Source organism: Pristiophorus japonicus, chromosome 8 (genome assembly GCF_044704955.1).
Source record: "Pristiophorus japonicus isolate sPriJap1 chromosome 8, sPriJap1.hap1, whole genome shotgun sequence".
Lineage (NCBI taxonomy): Eukaryota > Metazoa > Chordata > Chondrichthyes > Pristiophoridae > Pristiophorus > Pristiophorus japonicus.
This window is the reverse complement of record NC_091984.1, coordinates 166,132,146-166,149,245: the sequence shown is the minus strand read 5'-3', so window position 1 is coordinate 166,149,245 and position 17,100 is coordinate 166,132,146. Positions and strand designations below refer to the sequence as shown.

Sequence of the window (17,100 nt, the reverse complement as noted above, 5' to 3'; positions counted from 1 at the left end):
GTGGAAATAGGCAGTCTTAGCTATGCTGTGGATATGTGGTCGAAAGCACATTTCAGGGTCAAATATAATGCCAATGTTGCAAACTGTGGAGGGGTTAAGAGAAGTGGTGGTGAGGTAGAGCTGGGTGTCATCAGTGTACATGTGGAAACTGATTGGGTGTATTCGGATGATGTCACCAAGGCGCAACATGTAGATGAGAAATAGGAGGGGGCCAAGGCTAGATTCTTGAGGGACACCAGAGGTAACGATGCCGGGGTGGGAAGAAAAGCCATTGCAGGAGATTTTCTGGCTATGATTAGATAGATAAGAATGGAATCAGGCGAGTGCAGTCCCACCCAGCTGGACGATGGTGGAGAGGCGTTGGAGATGGATAGAGTGATCAACCATGTCAAAGCCTACAAATAAGTCAAGACGGATGAGGAGGGATAGTTTGCCTTTGTCAGTCACAAAGGATGTCATTTGTGATTTTGATGAGAGCCATTTCGGTACTGTGGCAGGGGCGGAAACCGGATTGGAAGGATTCGAACATGGAATTGCGAGAAAGACAGGCCCGGATTTGGGAGGCAAAACAAGGACTATGGAGAGAAAAGGGAAGTTGGAGGTGGAACGGTAATTTGCAAGGACGGAGGGGTCGAGGGTTGGTGTTTTGAGGGGAGGGGTGATGACGGCTGATTTGAGGGAGAGGAGGACAGTACCTGAGGAGAGAGAACTGTTAACAATGTCGGCTACATGGGAGCTAGAAAAGGAAATTGGGTGGTCAGCAGTTTGATGGGAATAGGGTCAAGGGAGCAGGAAATGGGTCATGGAGAGGTCATGAGGGGAGATTGGAAAGAAACTGGGGAAAGATGAGAGATCAGGGCTAGGGCAGGGGGGATCCTTAGAGGCAGTCTGGCCCGGTGAGCTAGGGGAAGGAAGGGAAGAGGCAGAGGCGGCCGAACCGATGGTCTCAATCTTAGAGACAAAGAAGTCCATGAGCTCCTCACACATATCGGAGGTGAGGGTGGAGACTGGGGAGAGGAGTTGAAAAAGACGGTTAGCAGTGGAGAATAGAAGCCAGTGTTTATCTTTACATTCCAGAATGATCCTGGAATAATGAGCTATTTTGTCAGACGAGAGCAGGACCCGATTTTGCTTTATGTGGTCCAGTCGGACCTGGCGGTGAATGGCTAAACCAGTTGTCCACCACATCCATTCAGGTTTGCGTTCCTTGGTCTTGAGGGAGCGAAGATCAGGGCTGTACCAGGGGGAATGTCCAGGGTGAGAGAGAGTAATGGTTTTAACAGGGACTCGGACATGAAAGATGGTGCTAAGGGTGTGATTGAGAAGATCGGTAGCTGCAGAGATGTCATGGTGAATGGAGGGTCAATGGCTGGACAGTTGGGAGTTGATAAGGAGACAAGGGAGTCAAGGGTTATGGGGAGAGGTAGGGAAATGGATTTGAGGCCAAGATCAGATCAGCTATGATCTTATTGAATGGCGGAGCAGGCTCGAAGAGCTTACTGCTGCTCCTATTTCTTATGTTCTTATACGTGCAGTTGTGAGAGAGTCAGGAGAGTTTTTTTTCCAGGGACACACACAAAAGATATGGTTGGGAGATGGGGTGGGGGAAAAGGATGTGGCTGGAGAGCGATACAAGGCAATGGTCAGAGATGGCCTTATCTGCGATTGACACGATGGGAGTAGCGAGGCCACGAGAGATGGTAAGGTCGAGGGGCTGACTGTGAATATGGGTTGGTGAGTTTACATGGAGGGAGAGATTAAGGGAGGATAGGGGGCTAGTGAACTCAGAGGAGAGATGCATGATGAATTGAGATGGAAGGTTGAAATCACCGAGGATGAGAAGTCGCTCGGTGCAGAGGCTGAGGGAGGAAAGTAGTGAAGATATCTCGGTGATACGGTGCTTGGGTGGGTGGTAGAGAACGAGAATTTTAAAGGAGAGGTGAGAGGGGTGGAATAGGGTGAGATGCTCAAAGGAGGAGACAGTGCCGGAGGAGTAGGGGGACAGACCAAGATGTGATTTGATGATGAGAGTCACACCGCCACCACTGCAGTCTGGGCGAGGCAAGTGGTAGAAGGTATAGCCGGGGGTCGGGGAGGCTTTGTTTAAAAGGTAAGGTGTCATTACCTCTCAGCCAAGTTTCTATCAGGGCCATAATGTCGCTGCAATCATCCACAATAAGCTCATGGATGGCAAGGACCTTGGTCACAAGTGAACGGACATTCTGGAGGGAGATGTGGAGAGGGTCGGTGATGGCTGCCCCATTGAGTGGTTGAGTTGGACGGGGCGGATTTTGGCAAGATTCGCCCCCAGTGGGCGCGCTGGGCAGGAAGGAGAGTAGGACGGGACAGTTGGGGTTGCTGCTCGTGAGGAGGCAGCGATGAGTGCCTCGACCAGTTCCCTTCGTAGGATATCAAGAGAGGCACAGAGGGAAGCTGTAGACGTGTGACGTCTGTCACTGGGGGAGGGGTCAAGATTGACCTCAATCACGGGGGGGGGGGGGGGGGGGGTAAATCAGAGTCAGGTGTCTGAATGCACTTTAATAGTGTGACGCCACATCAGTGTTAATTATATGCATTTGTAGTCTGTATGTGCTACTATTAAAATATAGACTGCTAAAAAATGTTGCCTCGTTACGCTGTGCAACCTACATGTTCCACCCTGGATGTTCCAACCCTGTGTTTCCCCGGATTCAGTTTAGAAAATATGGTCACCCTGCAGAACATGAATCTTTGAGGGTTCATGGCCAGTGATACGAGGCTATCACAAAAGCAAAGAGCCGCAAGAATGTATTGCCAGAATGAATAAATATCTCCTTGATTAGGCCTCATTTAGAATAGTGTCCAATTTTGGCCCCCTCACACGTTAGATGATATAGGGGCCCCAGAAAAGGATCACAGGACGGTCACTAGATAGTTACATGGTTTGAAAGTCCTTCAAGACTCGGGAGAGCTTGGGCATTTTTCTCGAGAAAAGCCCAATAGATTTCGAGGTTTGATTGAGGTCTTGATGATGATGAAAGGATTGGATTCAGTCAATGTTGATAGGCTATGTGAGATAGCTCGATCAGGCAGGTCCGGGGGATGAGTCGAAGTTACTCAAGCATACAAGCAACGCGCCAGAAGGTCGAGAGTCGCTGACTGATGGAACAAGTAGTCAACTCGTGCAGTGCGTGCAGGGGTTCCTGAGTGTGGCCGACTTCGTACACATAGGAATAGGTGGTGTTTCAGGGGATGTGCCTACTAGTGGTCTCTTTAAAATTGTTGGGTGGCCTTCGGAGGTTGGAGAGGAATTTCCCAAATCTATTTCTCCTAAATTGGCCTACTTTGTTTAGCCACTCCCACATTATTGCGTGGCTGGTAGGTCTGGGGTGGGAGGTGCAGCTGGGGATCACGGGCAATGTTCCCTTTAATTTATTTAGGGCCACACGCCCCCTTTAACGGGCTGCTGGGCCCATTCAAAATTCCGTGCATGTGTGGGTTTTTCCATTTAAAAGCCGCTGCACGGCCCCTTAAAAGGAACATTGGTCACAGGTATACATATGGTGCACCATGAACATATGGGACAGGCTCGATGGGCCCGCTGTGTGGATTCCATTGTATGTTTGTAAGTTTGGAATAACCTGCCAGACAGGGGAATCAGACACAGACAGATTTGAGTGAACGCAAGTACTAGAGTGGGTCTTTTTGCGTCCCACTTTATGAACATGCTGTGCCTACCCTACACTGTGCTGCCCGGAATCTGTGAACAAACCTGCAGGTTTAAGTCTGACATCACTGTATGACTGTATGAATACAGGTTTAGTACTGGACGCATAACCCACAGGGCCACTAGTTCAAATCCCACCATGGCAAGTTATGAAGTTGAATTTAATGATTTACCAGAAAAAAAATGAACGAGAAAACTTCCGACTGTCCTCCAGGGAAGGGAGCCCAGCCAACCCCACCCAGTCTAGTCTACATGTGACTCCAGTCCCACATGAAGCATTGGCTTAATTCCCTCAGGCCCACCATCACCTTCTACGGGTAAATAGGTTTGGGCAAGAAAAGTGGACTTGCCGGTGTTATGAGAACGATATAAAATACATCCCTCTCTCGCACACATTCCCAGCAAATGCACTGAAATGAAAGGGTGCAGAGCCAGCTGGTAACAGCAGTGCAGAAGAGTGCGATTCTCAACGTGGAAAGCAGAGCTGGAAGTCCAGTCTCAATTGGTTTTCTTGGGTGAAGTTTAACAAGCATGGGAAAGTGAGTACGCGAGTACAGGAGACGGTGGGATCGGACACGGGAGCTGTCCTTTTTGTGAAGTGCTCTATTTCGCACGCTGACTGTGTTGGAGCGTTTACTGCAGATGCCAAGACTGCTCTACCGCAGGGCACCACCAAGGAAAGAATTCACAAGCAAGGTAAAACCAGTGCTGCTGCATAATGCCTGGGTTATAAAAGCCAGCAGACTAAGAGGCAGGAAAGGCCAAGGAGTTGCAGAGTTTTGGGAAAGAACGAATTAGAGTAGGACAAATCTTTGGCTGAACAGAGTGAGAGTGCAGGAAGAAGGGTGTGTAGGATGACCTTTATTTGGGGATAAAACGATGAGAAAGGAGACAATGAATGAGAAAGATACATTTAAAGAGACACTCAGGAGCAGAGAAGAAATGGAAATAATTATTTAAAAATAACCCTTTTAAAGAAATAATGTGGCCTATTAAATTTGCAGCACAAAATAAGCCCATTATCTCGGTGAGATACTGTTATGATGCTATTAGTGGGTGAATGTGGCTCGCCCCTCACAACCAGCAGCTTCTCTCGCTGCAGTAAATTCTGAATTACCTTTGTGCTCTTTGTAATCGAATAGCTTCAAAAGCCACCCTTCCCTCATTAGTGTCGGTCTTATATTTAATTCCTCCTGGCTAGTTTTTGCTCTATTTCTCCATCACCATTTCTCTTCATCTGTCCAACTCATTTCAAATCTTTTTGTTCAGTTGATGCTACTTTTGAGCCCTCCCCGACAGGACTTCAGCTCATAATCTGGCCTGACATCCCAGGGCCATAATGAGAGAGTGCTGTGTTGGTGGAGGTGTGCAGACAAAACGTTTAACAGGGGGTGGATGATAAATTATTCCATCGTACTATTTGGAGGAGCACTGCTGCAGGATTTTGCTGTAATGGGCTGCCACCTTCAACATGATGGCAGGCTCCCTGTATAACAACAGCCTGCGAGACATGAGGAAGAGATTTATAAAAGCATTTCTTAAGCTTCATATTTCACCGACTGCACAATGAGGCAATCCCATTAGTCAGGGAATCAAGACCAATAATTCTGCTGCAAGGACTGGGTAATTTATGCCATTTTATTAGCAGTTTTATGCTTTGAGCTACAACGATTAGGAAATGGCTCATAAGGGACTGATTTGCACAGGACACCAGTGGCATAAGGCAGGACATTTTTTTTGGGGGGGGTTACAGACACAGGAGGAGGCCTTTCAGCCCCTCGAGCCTGCTCAGCCATTCGATTAGATTATGGCTGATCTTTACGTCGACTGCCCTGGATACCCTTACTCCAACTTTCCCAAAATCCACGACCTCTTGGAGGAAGAGAGTTCCAGATTTCCACTACCCTTTGTGTGAAAAAAAACTTCCTGATTTCACTCCTGAATGGCCGATCTCGAATTTGATTATGTCCCTTCGCTCTTGATTCCCCCACCAGTGGAAATACTTTCCCAGTATCTACCTTATCAAATCCTTTTATCATTTTAAACATCTCAATCAGATCACCCCTCAATCTACTAAACTTAAGGGAATACAAGCCCAGTCTGTGCAACCTTACCTCAGAATTGAACCCTCTAAGCCCCCGGCATCATTCTGGTGACTCTGCACTGCACCCCCTCCAAGACCAATACATCCTTCCTGAGGTGTGGTGCCAACACGCCAGATACAGTCTGACCAGAGCTCTGTACAACTGGAGGATCACTTCCACCCCTCTGTATTCCAGCTCCCTCGAGATAAAGAAGTGTTTGGATATGAGCTTGCCATATCAAAAACTACTTCAAAAGGTCTATTTTTCAAATAGGAATTTCGCAATAAGATTCAAATATTATCATTTCCATGAATCTAACAATTCAACTAAAAAAAAATGACAAGAAACAAACAGTGTTGTCGGACGAAAGCTCCAGTACACCTAGTCCAAGCGTTGGCTATGTGGCACTAGTCTATCAGGAACCGTGCTGTCATTCACTGCAATATCCCAGTGAACATTTAGAAGCGCAAGCCCAACTAATGGATTTTCACTGGTCAAAGTGCAGAACTTAAGAATATAAGAAATAGGAGCAGGAGTAGGCCATTTGGCCCCTTGAGCCTGCTCTGCCATTCAATAAGATCATGGCTGATATGATCCTGGCCTCGACTCCACTTCCCCACCCGCTCCCTCATCTTTCATAAATCTGTCTATCTTCACCTTTGAATATATTCAATGACCCAGCCTCCACAGCTCTCTGGGGCAGGGAATTCCAAAGATTCACGACCCTCTGAGAGAAGAAATTCCTCCTCATTTCCGTTTTAAATGGGCAACCCCTTATTCTGAAACCATGCCCCCCAGTTCTAGATTCCCCCTCGAGGGGAAACATCCTCTCTGCATCTACCCTGTCAAGCCCCCTCAGAATCTTATATATTTCAATAAGATCACCTCTTAGTCTTCTAAACTCCAATGAGTATGGGCCCTACCTGCTCAAGCTCTCTTCATATGACAATCCCTTCATCTCAGGAATCAACCTCGTGAACCTTTTCTGAACTGCCTCCTGTGCGAGTATATCCTTCTTTAAATACGGAGACCAAAACTGTACGCTGTACTCCAGGTGTGGCCTCACCAATACCCTGTACAGTTGTAGCAGGACTTCCCTACTTTTATACTCTATCCCCCTTGCAATAAAGGCCAACATTCCATTTGCCTTCCTGATTACTTGCTGTAGCTGCATACTAACTTTTTGTGTTTCATGTACAAGGACCCCCAGATCCCTCTGTACTGCAGCATTTTGTAATCTCTCCCCATTTAAATATTAACTTTTTTATTTTTCTTACCAAAGTGGATAACCTCACATTTTCCCACATTATACTCCATCTGCCAAATTTTGCCCACACACTGAGCCTGTCTATATCCCTTTGTAGATTCTTTGCGTAGAACCAACCAGCTCTGGGGAACCACCCCTTGTTTCTGCGTTTCTATGAAGTGATCGAAGGCACATCCTTTCAAAAGAAGGAATGGTTTGATGCATTAAAAAAATATCGATCCACCTTCTCACATCTGGAACACTGGCAGAGCAGGACTGAACGACTGCACGGAAATCACCAGTGAGGGTAATATGGTTTGTCGTGAGCACCTTTAAGGGGTAAACTGCTTTTCATTTGATTTATTAGAGCAAACCCGAAGATTCCAAATTGCTCCCTTTTGCCACTCTTGCGTAACTCTGGGTCCCAGTGTGACTCACTCTGCTGATTAACTTCTTTTTTCTGCCAAAGAAATCATCAAGGAAAGGCAATTGGGGCCGGGCTTATTGCTAGTGGCAGCTGACTCATCTAGCCGACAAACCCAGCGGATTCAGATCCCCACACTGTGGGAGGTTGTGGTGACTGAACGGACGAGCGGCTCTGTGAAATACAGGATCACGCGATCCGTTAACTGCGGGTAGCCGGCGGCTGGTGGGCAAGCTGAAGCAACAGGCCCGCCTCAAGTGAGCTGACTTCAGACTGGACAAGCTCATTTAATGTAGAACTCTGACAACAACAACTTGTGTTTATATAGTGCCTTGAACGTAGTGGAAAGTCCCAAGGCGCTTCACAGGAATACTGAGATATAAATTTGACACTGAGCCGCGTAAGTAGAAATTAGCGCAGGCAAAGAGGTAGGTTTTAAGGAGCGTCTTGAAGGAGGAAAGAGAGGTAGAGAGGCAGAGAGGCTTAGGCAGGGAGTTCCAGAGCTTCGGGCCTAGGCAACAGAAAGCACAGCCACCAATGGTTGAGTGATTATAATCAGGGATGCTCAAGAGGGCAGAAATAGAGGAGCACAGACATCTCACAGGGGGGAGGGGGGGGAGGGGTTGTGGGGCTGGAGGAGACTGGCAGGGAGCTTCCATCCATTTAGTCTGGGCTGGAATCAGAATCAACATGATACTCGATACGGGCTCCCACAATAGGTAAAAAGTAATGTTGCAGTATACCCTGTAACACCAGAGCCATCCGACAGCTTAAATGTACACACACATGGAACCTCCACTCTGCAATTATCTGATAGGATTCTCACAAGACTCTCTCTCCTTCCATGAGCTTAAAACACCAGCTCCTATCTAACATCAGACAAGCTCACAGCCCCAGGAAGATTAAATTCAGCTGATGTGACTTATATTGTACTTATCTGCATTCCCATTTCTGAGCTATGCGGGTTTAATTAACACAGAGACGCTAGATTTACCCCAGTGGGATGAGGTCCTTTGTTAGGGCACATATCGCAAGTATCCCACAACAGGTACCTAAATCCCTGACAGCCCACCCTGAGGTTAACATGCTGGAGGGTCTACGTGCATTCGATATCCTGTTCAAACTTTACCACTGCCGTTCAGGCTAAGCTGCAAAATTCCACGTTATCGAAAACGGGATGCTCATATAATTATCCTCTAACATGGCGAAGGGGTGAGAGGTAGAACAGAAGTCATTCAGAGAATGCTTTAGGCACTGTTACACGGAGCTGCACCCCCTTGCAACTGGATTTCTTAAATGCAGAATGCATGCTGTAAAGTACCTACCTTTCAAGCTGATTCGAGTAAAAACTGCATACTTCTTTTGCAGATATTTCAACCTATGTTCACAGGGATCCTGATGCCAAGTGAAATCTATATAAGCAAAGGTTTACCTGCTGGCAGCTTACCAGTCCAATAACATCTGCAAATGCAAAAAAATACTACTGCTCCATTGGTAAACTGATAGCAGACATCACACAACAAAGGCTCTGATTAAGCAGTACAGGACTGGTGTCTGATTTAGAGATTGCGAATATGTTCTGCATGTGCAACCTTTCAAGAGATTACAGGAATGAACCCAGTTGCACAGTTCTGGGACCCACCACCTCAATTCCAGCATCCAGGCACTGGTAATGAACAACAGAATTCTTCCGAATTCTGTTGAACTAAACAGGCAGCACCGATAAAAGTGAGTCGAAAAAATCCCAAGTAAGCAGCAGGGTTGTGAACTGTGACAGTCGGTTGCTTTAGATGACTGAAAAGCGACACATCTACAGGGACATCAAGGGAACCATGCGAAGGTTATGCAACTTTACTTACAATACTGGAAAAAAAAAGGCTATTTAAAATTCGTTCGCAAGCTGAAAGCACAAACATGATTAAAACAATGTGCAAAACAAAATAAGAGTTTGGAAAGACCGTTCTATAAGTTGACTCTCTGAGGCAGGATGTGACAAGTACGTCAGCAAATTCAGGCACATTTTTAACTGCAGTTGTTTTGAACTGGTTTGTTTTCAATAGCCGAAACCCATTTTTTAAATAGATGTCATACTGATAGATAATCGGAGGCTCCATTTTCACATCAAGACAGGCTGGATTTCAAAAACCTAAAGGCAATCCCACACAGAAATCCACTGGGCAACGACCACAGATCCCACATTATGTTGTGCCCGCGCTGGGAAGCTGGCTTGTTAAAGCCTCCATTTACTTACTTTAATTTAGTAAATTATTTGTCTTTACCTCTGTGAAATTCGGACTATTTCAAAAAAATTAAAATTCAGCCCAATGGGGCATTTTGCCTGGGTTAGTAAAGTGGCAGCACACCTGGAATTACACCCGGCCCAACAACCCCTCATATAGTGATACCCAGGCCCTGTAACTATCCAACTTACTGCCCTCCTCTTCCACTTGCTGGGATAGCAGAAGTTGCCCCTCTGTGTTTCCCCAAGTGATCCCTCCCGACCTCACTGAGTACCTGAGGCTGGTCGACCATGGACTGGTGTTCCAGACGATTCTTGGGTCTTCAAATGTGCACTTGAACTTTACATCAGGGGCAGGTGGGGGGGGAAGGGGTCAGTGAATAGTGAACAGGAGCAGGAACCCTGACCGATTTCTCTCTCTCTAACCCAGCGACCAAAGCTAACTGCAGCGACCACCACCCTGTGTCAGCATAATCAGTCCAAGGATGGAACTGCGATCTTCTGATCTGCAGATATCAGTACCTCACCAGCCTTGTCCCTGCCCACAAGACCATCCGCCAGTTTTTTTTTTACTTAGACATGGCACATGGGAAAGCACTAGTCAGCTGATTATACCACATATATGGAATCATTCTTGTATGTCATTTAAGTGAAATACCAGCACGGGGATCTGGGTCAAGCAAGCCCTCTTTAACCATTCACAAACTTTAGTCATAGAGTGATGCAGGGTTTCCTGAAGATTTGTCCCAATTAATACTTATTTTGTTTCCTTTCCCATCTGAACAGGAATTTGTTCAACATTCTTCAGTTCCAACCTCTCACTAGGGGCCATGCCTCATATCTGAGCTACAACAGGGAGTGTCGGCAGACTATTGAACTACGAAGGGCACACCAGCACCAGCTTGTCTTCATACAATGTCCCTTCAACACCCCCCCACCCCACCCCACAAACTCCAAGTAGCGGCCACCGATAGTGATCAAAACAGGGTCGCTAGCTACCCTTTCCCCTCGCTACACCAGAGTACTGAGGCCAATTCTAAAAGGCCAGCTATGGCCGCAGGCAAGGTCAGCCAACTCAGCACAGGCCTGGGATCAAACGGGATCTTCCTGGTCTCATGATCAGCCATGATCGTATTGAATGGCGGAGCAGGCTCGAGGGGCCAGGTGGCCTACTCCTGCTCCTCTTTCTTATGTTCTTATGAAGTGTGAACAGACCCAGAATCTAATGACGTCAGGAGAGCAATTACTGGAAACTGGATGGAGACGGACTGAAGTTTGCTTTGGACCCTGATCGTAGAGAGAGAAGCAGCGCCTACTCTGGGATACAATCCTCATATTGAAGCTACAAATATTGGGACAACCAAGCGGGATTTCTGTGCAGTTTGTTCAACTCTGGTTTTATAAAATCCAAACCTGGAGCAGTGCCAGCAATACGCTACCCACAAGTCAACCTACAGAGCAGCCTGCAGTACAGTTAAATACCTGTGCCATTTGCTGTCCTCCCAGAGGAACGGAGCTTTGAGGCGTGGACGATGCAACAGATGCGGGTGGGAACCGTGGCCGCACAGGACGGGTCATAGAAGACATCATCTTTGAGGACAGAGGGACAATAGACAAGTAATCGCAAAACAAGAATGCAGTGCTGCAAGGAATGAAAGGAAGCACACACGTCCGCCCCCCTGTGGGCTCACAACCTCCAGAACCGAGCTGAGCGCAGCCGGTGGCACCTTCTGTGGTATTCAGTATTTCTGTTGTGTGGCATTACTGATGGAGGAAATAAACAAGAAGTGTGACCAAACCCAGAATCTAATGGGGAAATAAACAGGAAGTGTGACCAGACCCAGAATCTAATGGGGAAATAAACAGGAAGTGTGATCAGACCCAGAATCTAATGGGGAAATAAACAGGAAGTGTGACCAGACCCAGAATCTAATGGGGAAATATACAGGAAGTGTGACCAGACCCAGAATCTAATGGGAAATAAACAGGAAGTGTGACCAGACCCAGAATCTAATGGGAAATAAACAGGAAGTGCGAACAGTCCCAGAATCTAATGGGAAATAAGCAGGAAGTGTGACCAGACCCAGAATCTAATGGGGAAATAAGCAGGAAGTGTGACCAGACCCAGAATCTAATGGGGAAATAAACAGGAAGTGCAAACAGTCCCAGAATCTAATGGGAAATAAACAGGAAGTGTGACCAGACCCAGAATCCAATGTGGAAATAAACAGGAAGTGTGACCAGACCCAGAAACCAGGTTTATTTTTCTGTTCTCACCAGAATTATTTCATTTTTTGTTTAAAACCAAAACATCAAATTCATTGTAGTTCTATTTTTTAAACCAGATGGGGGAGGATTCAGCTTTAACCACAAATTACAGAGTTTATCTGAATGTCATCCATTAGTTAAATTCTACGACAGTGTTGTCCAATAGAGATTGTAGACCAGCCACAGTTGTGGCTATGGTGACACTATTTTAGCCGCATGCTCTAATTTTTGTAGAAACCATCTTACACACACTCACACAATACACGTAAATGTATTTCACGTGTATATTTACAGAACAAACATTTACCACAGTTTATTAACAAGGAAGTAAAGCACTCAATGATCAAAAAACACTTGGGCACTCTGTTTTTCACCATACCATTTTACTAACAAATGCACAAAAAGTTTAAAGTTCAGATGGTTATACCGTGTGAACGAGTACTGAGATCACTTGCCCAACGACCGTGTCTATTCACCATTATTTATTTACTGATCATAAATTAGCCACTTCTGGATTCCCAATTAGCCACATGTGCCAACTGGCCAACGTATTGGACAACACTGATCTAGTGGATGCTAACTTTTGTTCTGCTATTTCCTTCGCCCATTTCCCGGAGGTACCAATGCTCGTTGGGGTCCAGTTCCACCAGCACTACCCACCACCTAATGGGACATTCCGTGCAAGAGTCTGGACTATGAGTGTCAGCGCAGCCTAATCTCGCGCTCTCATCAATTTCTCAGCTGAGATGACAACTTCTTAAATTAAATTTGAACTAAATAAATCCCATCTATTTTTTGTTGCCTTGAGGATGCTGGAGCTGACTGGGTACCAGGATGTCACGTGCAGTGACCTGTTGACTAACTGAAAAGTGCTGGACCCTTCTTCATGCTCAGGTCACTCATGCCTTAAGAAAGATTTTGCTCCTATGGGGAGCCAAACCACCTGAAATTCAAGCCTTAAAGTCGGTTATCATACCACAGAACAGAAATCAGATCAATGGAACACTTGGGGGGGGGGGGGGGGGGGGAAATCGCAGGGCAAATTGCAGCAAGTATAAAATGCACAAAGGACTTTCCCCAGATCTTGCAGTTTCTTTCATTGTTTTGCTATTGTGCACTTGTTTTCCTGATCAGCATTCAGCCTCGCCACTTTATAAAGTGCATTTATGTCATGACACGTCCCAATTTGGAGGTGGAAACAATCGAGACAAGAGTGAATCATAGAAACCAAAATGTCTTCCCTTCCCCACCCGCCCCATAGATTTGTTTATAGGACGTGTGTGCTTCCAAAAATAAAGTTTAAATCCAGCAATACTTAAACAAAAGAGGCAGCTCGAGCAGAGACTGAAGGACAGAGGATCCAGTGACTCCATTAGTTCACAGAAACACAGAGGCAGCCAGCGAAGGGCAATGAGAGGCGATTAAAACAGGAAGCACCACAACATGCCCTGACCCGACAGGCAATACCTGGACAGAAACCGAGCAGGTAAAACCAAGCTGCAAAAACCGCTGGCTCGTTAGTCCACATGCCAACGTTATAACACACACTTTAGGACACAATACGAGCCCCTCCAATGACCTGACCAACACCTACAATCTGTGTTGCTATGCCTACCTGTTGGTGTATCTAACAATGTCTTTATGATGTCCCTCGAGCCGGTCATGCATGTTAAGCGCAACATCTACTGTGGACTGGCAAGTTGGTCTCGTCTGTCTTCCCCCTTGGTTAAGTGTTTTAAGTCGCTCTGTTTTTCTCCTTTCCAATCGGCTACTTTTATTCATTATCCAATCGTATTACACAAAACCAGATTTCAAGATGGAGCTGCATGGCAGCTCCTCAGCCACCCCAGCGTACGCCCCTTAAAGCTAATTATAAGATAACAAAACTCCCCAACAAGAATACAATTTCCAGAAGCCAACATTGTGATTGGACTTGGGCTCAGGTTGTTCTGTTGCTGATCTCACAGAGAGGAAACTATCTATAACTGTATGTTGCAAGGCCCAAGCTGTCGACAGCATTCAGTGCCACTCCTTCCTATCACATTATTACTAGCATCCTGTAGCTGTTTCCAACCTGCTGCCCCTCACCCATGTCTTTCCCCCCCTCCATGGACTAGTTCCTGCTGAGCTTCCCAATACATGGTATCCAAAGCTTCGGTGCTGGAAGAATTGAGAGCTGAGAATGGTCAGCATCCTTTAAAGGCAGATCTCCGGTGGCATTGCTCACTGACAAAAGTACAATTCTGTTGGCCTGTAATGGGCTCTCTGTCTCCCTGTTCTCTCTAATTCCATCTTTCTCTCCCCCCTCCCTCCCCCCACCTCTGTCTTTGGGGTGTGGGGCAATAGGGTAACCTCTTGCCAGCCCAACGAGCGTCCGTCACTCTCCACCAGGGTGAGCTGCCGCCATTCACCACCCCCCGCCCAGCACCTCTTACTGCCCAGTTTGGCTGTTAGTGGGAAACACATGAAATAAAAGACAAAATTCCTCAGGTCCTGGATGTTTGTGCCAGTCAGCAATAGCCCTGCATCCAGCAACAGTGAGAGACAGAGCACCTGGCCTGGGGTGGAGCTGTATCTCAGTCCAGGCCCTGGTTCGAGACCCATTCTCTCTCAGCTCCCGGCCCCCCAGCTTCGTACTCAGGCATTTTTACGGCCACTGGTGGGCCAGAGCTGCAAGTCTGTTCTAATGCTCCATGGGACGGGGAGTAAGAGGAGCAAAAGGCATAGGTAAAATAGTAATAGGTATAGAGAGAATGGGAGACATACCTACAGAAATGGTGAGAAATTGAGAGACAGACAGACAGAGAAGGTGGGAGATGTAATAGAAGAGACAGAGAAAAGTGAAAAACTTAAAAGGGGAAATTACAGACAGAGGGAGATGACAATGGGAGAAAATGTGCAACAGGCATACAGAGAAATGTAGAGGGAAAGAGTTCAAAACAAAGACAGAGAGGTGGGGGGGGGGGGCAGGGAGAAAGATGGAATTAGAGAGAACAGGGAGAAAGAGAGCCCATTACAGGCCAACAGAATTGTACTTTTGTCAATGAGCAATGCCACCGGAGATCTGCCTTTAAAGGATGCTGACCATTCTCAGCTCTCAATTCTTCCAGCACCGAAGCTTTGGATACCATGTATTGGGAAACTCAGCAGGAACTAGGCAGGTGGGAGAGGAGATCAATCAATGAAAGCAAAGGGAATGAGAGCTGGGCCTGGATATTGAGCGGCGGACTAGAAGCATCGAAGCTATATGAAATACAATGGTTGAAAGCATCGAAGCCTTGGTTACAGCCCTGCTCAATCCCACACACAGAGCGGCAAGGCTCAGAGGGAATGTAGAGCATTGGTACACTTATTAACAGAGGAAGAGTGGGCGTAAGATTGCTAGCATATCTCACCTCTTGTATCAGCAACAGTTAAACTCACATTATATACAAGTCCTGCCACAGTGCTGCACTCTCAACACCATGTCAGCTCTTGATGTTTTGCCCAATAATCCAAACCTGTAACCTCAGGCTGGAGCACATTCTGACAAATAATCTCAAGGCTCATAAATTGATACAGACCTCACGGGGTGTAACATCTGCCCCTGCTGTGATGGCAGGCCATTGAGAATATGCAGGCTCCCCAAACAGTTCAGCTGGTGAAGGTATTGAGTAGCTGACCCAAACAAACCACAATTTGATATCGATGAGAATAGTGCAGGCCCAACATAGAATTATCTCCTCTGCTCCTGGATTAGGGAGGGAGAATACTGCCCAAAGTTTCTACTCAGTGCAGTACTGCAGTTACTAGTATCAGCCAGTGGAGGCTCCCTACGAGTTACTAGAAATGTCTTTAATGACAGACAATTTATATTATATCATTAAAATGTAATGCACAGGATGCTCCTGGAGATTAAAGTACCTTTGCTGGGCCTAGACCTTTCCATCTTTGGCCAAATCATATCAGGATTTAATTCACAGTTACTGCCACAAGCTGGGTAATTGGCATTAATCAGCATTCTTCATATTGCTCGATTCTAAGTCCTCCAAACTGAATCCCAAGCAAGTAATAAGCAGATGGATGCGAGGAAAGTGCGGGGTCATCCACTTTGGACCCAAGAAAGACAGATCAGAGTATGTTCTAAATGGTGAGAAGCGAGGAACTGTGAAGAAGCAGAGAGATTTAGGGGTCCACGTACAGAAAACACAAAATTAGTGGACAGGTACAAAGAATAATTTAAAAGGCTAATGGAATGTTGGTCTTCATCTCAAGGGGGCTGAAATACAAAGTGGAAGTTATGTTACAGCCATATAAAGGTCTGGTTAGACCATATTTGGAGTACTGCATTCAGGAATACACCTCAGGAAGAATATATTGGCCCTGGAGGGTTGCAGCACAGATTCATCAGAATGATACCTAAAAGAGTTAAATTATGAGGACAAATTGTAGTCCCCTGAATATGAAAGATTAAGGGGTGAACTCATTGAGGTGTTTAAGGTGATGAAAGGATTTGATCGGGTAGATAGGGGAAACCATTTCCTCCCGAGAGAGAGTCCAGAACAGTAAGGTAGAACCTTACAATTAGAGCTCAGCCATTCAGGGGTTGTGTCAGAATGCACTTCTTCGTGGAAATCGGGAACTCACTTCCCCAAAAAGCTACTGAGGCTTGGAAAAACTGAAAATGTCAAAACTCTTGATTGATAGATTTTTGTTCGGAAAGGGCATTAAGGGTTATGGAACCAAGGTAGGTAGATGGAGTTAGGATACAGTTCCACCATGATCTATTTGAATGGTGGAACAGTCTTGAGGGGCCGAATGGCCTGCTCCTGTTCCTATAAATAGCAAGTACATTGTCTCTCATAATACTCGGGAGGAGTTCCTTATCCAGCAACATATGAAGATATGAAAGAATAATCACATCAGCAGATTTAGTCAAGACATAAGTGGGCAAACACTTCCATTTGGCATAGAATTTCCCCAGACTCTAGAAATGTTGCTACCATTGGCTACTTGAGACCGTGCCTCTGTTAAGTCAGTTGCCAAGGACTGGGCATTGCTGACCATTTATCCAAGTCAGGGGGGGGGGGGTTCTGGTCTGTTTGCAATCTTGATGGATTTCTTGGGGGTCCAGAACACTGGGACATAATCTTA

General features: G+C 46.2%; 1 protein-coding gene across 3 annotated transcripts in view; it reads right to left on the bottom strand.

The window, feature by feature from the left end:
• The window catches only part of med15 (mediator complex subunit 15), a 127,663-nt gene that overhangs the window by 61,984 nt on the left and 48,579 nt on the right, over window positions 1-17,100 (bottom strand). For 2 of the 3 annotated variants that reach the window (XM_070887504.1, XM_070887507.1), the window contains one exon: window positions 11,182-11,289. The exons of the other annotated variant lie outside the window; for it this stretch is intronic. In XM_070887504.1, the coding sequence (XP_070743605.1) occupies window positions 11,182-11,289 (108 nt within the window). The remainder of the gene's footprint in view (window positions 1-11,181; window positions 11,290-17,100) is intronic. 3 annotated transcript variants of the gene reach the window in all.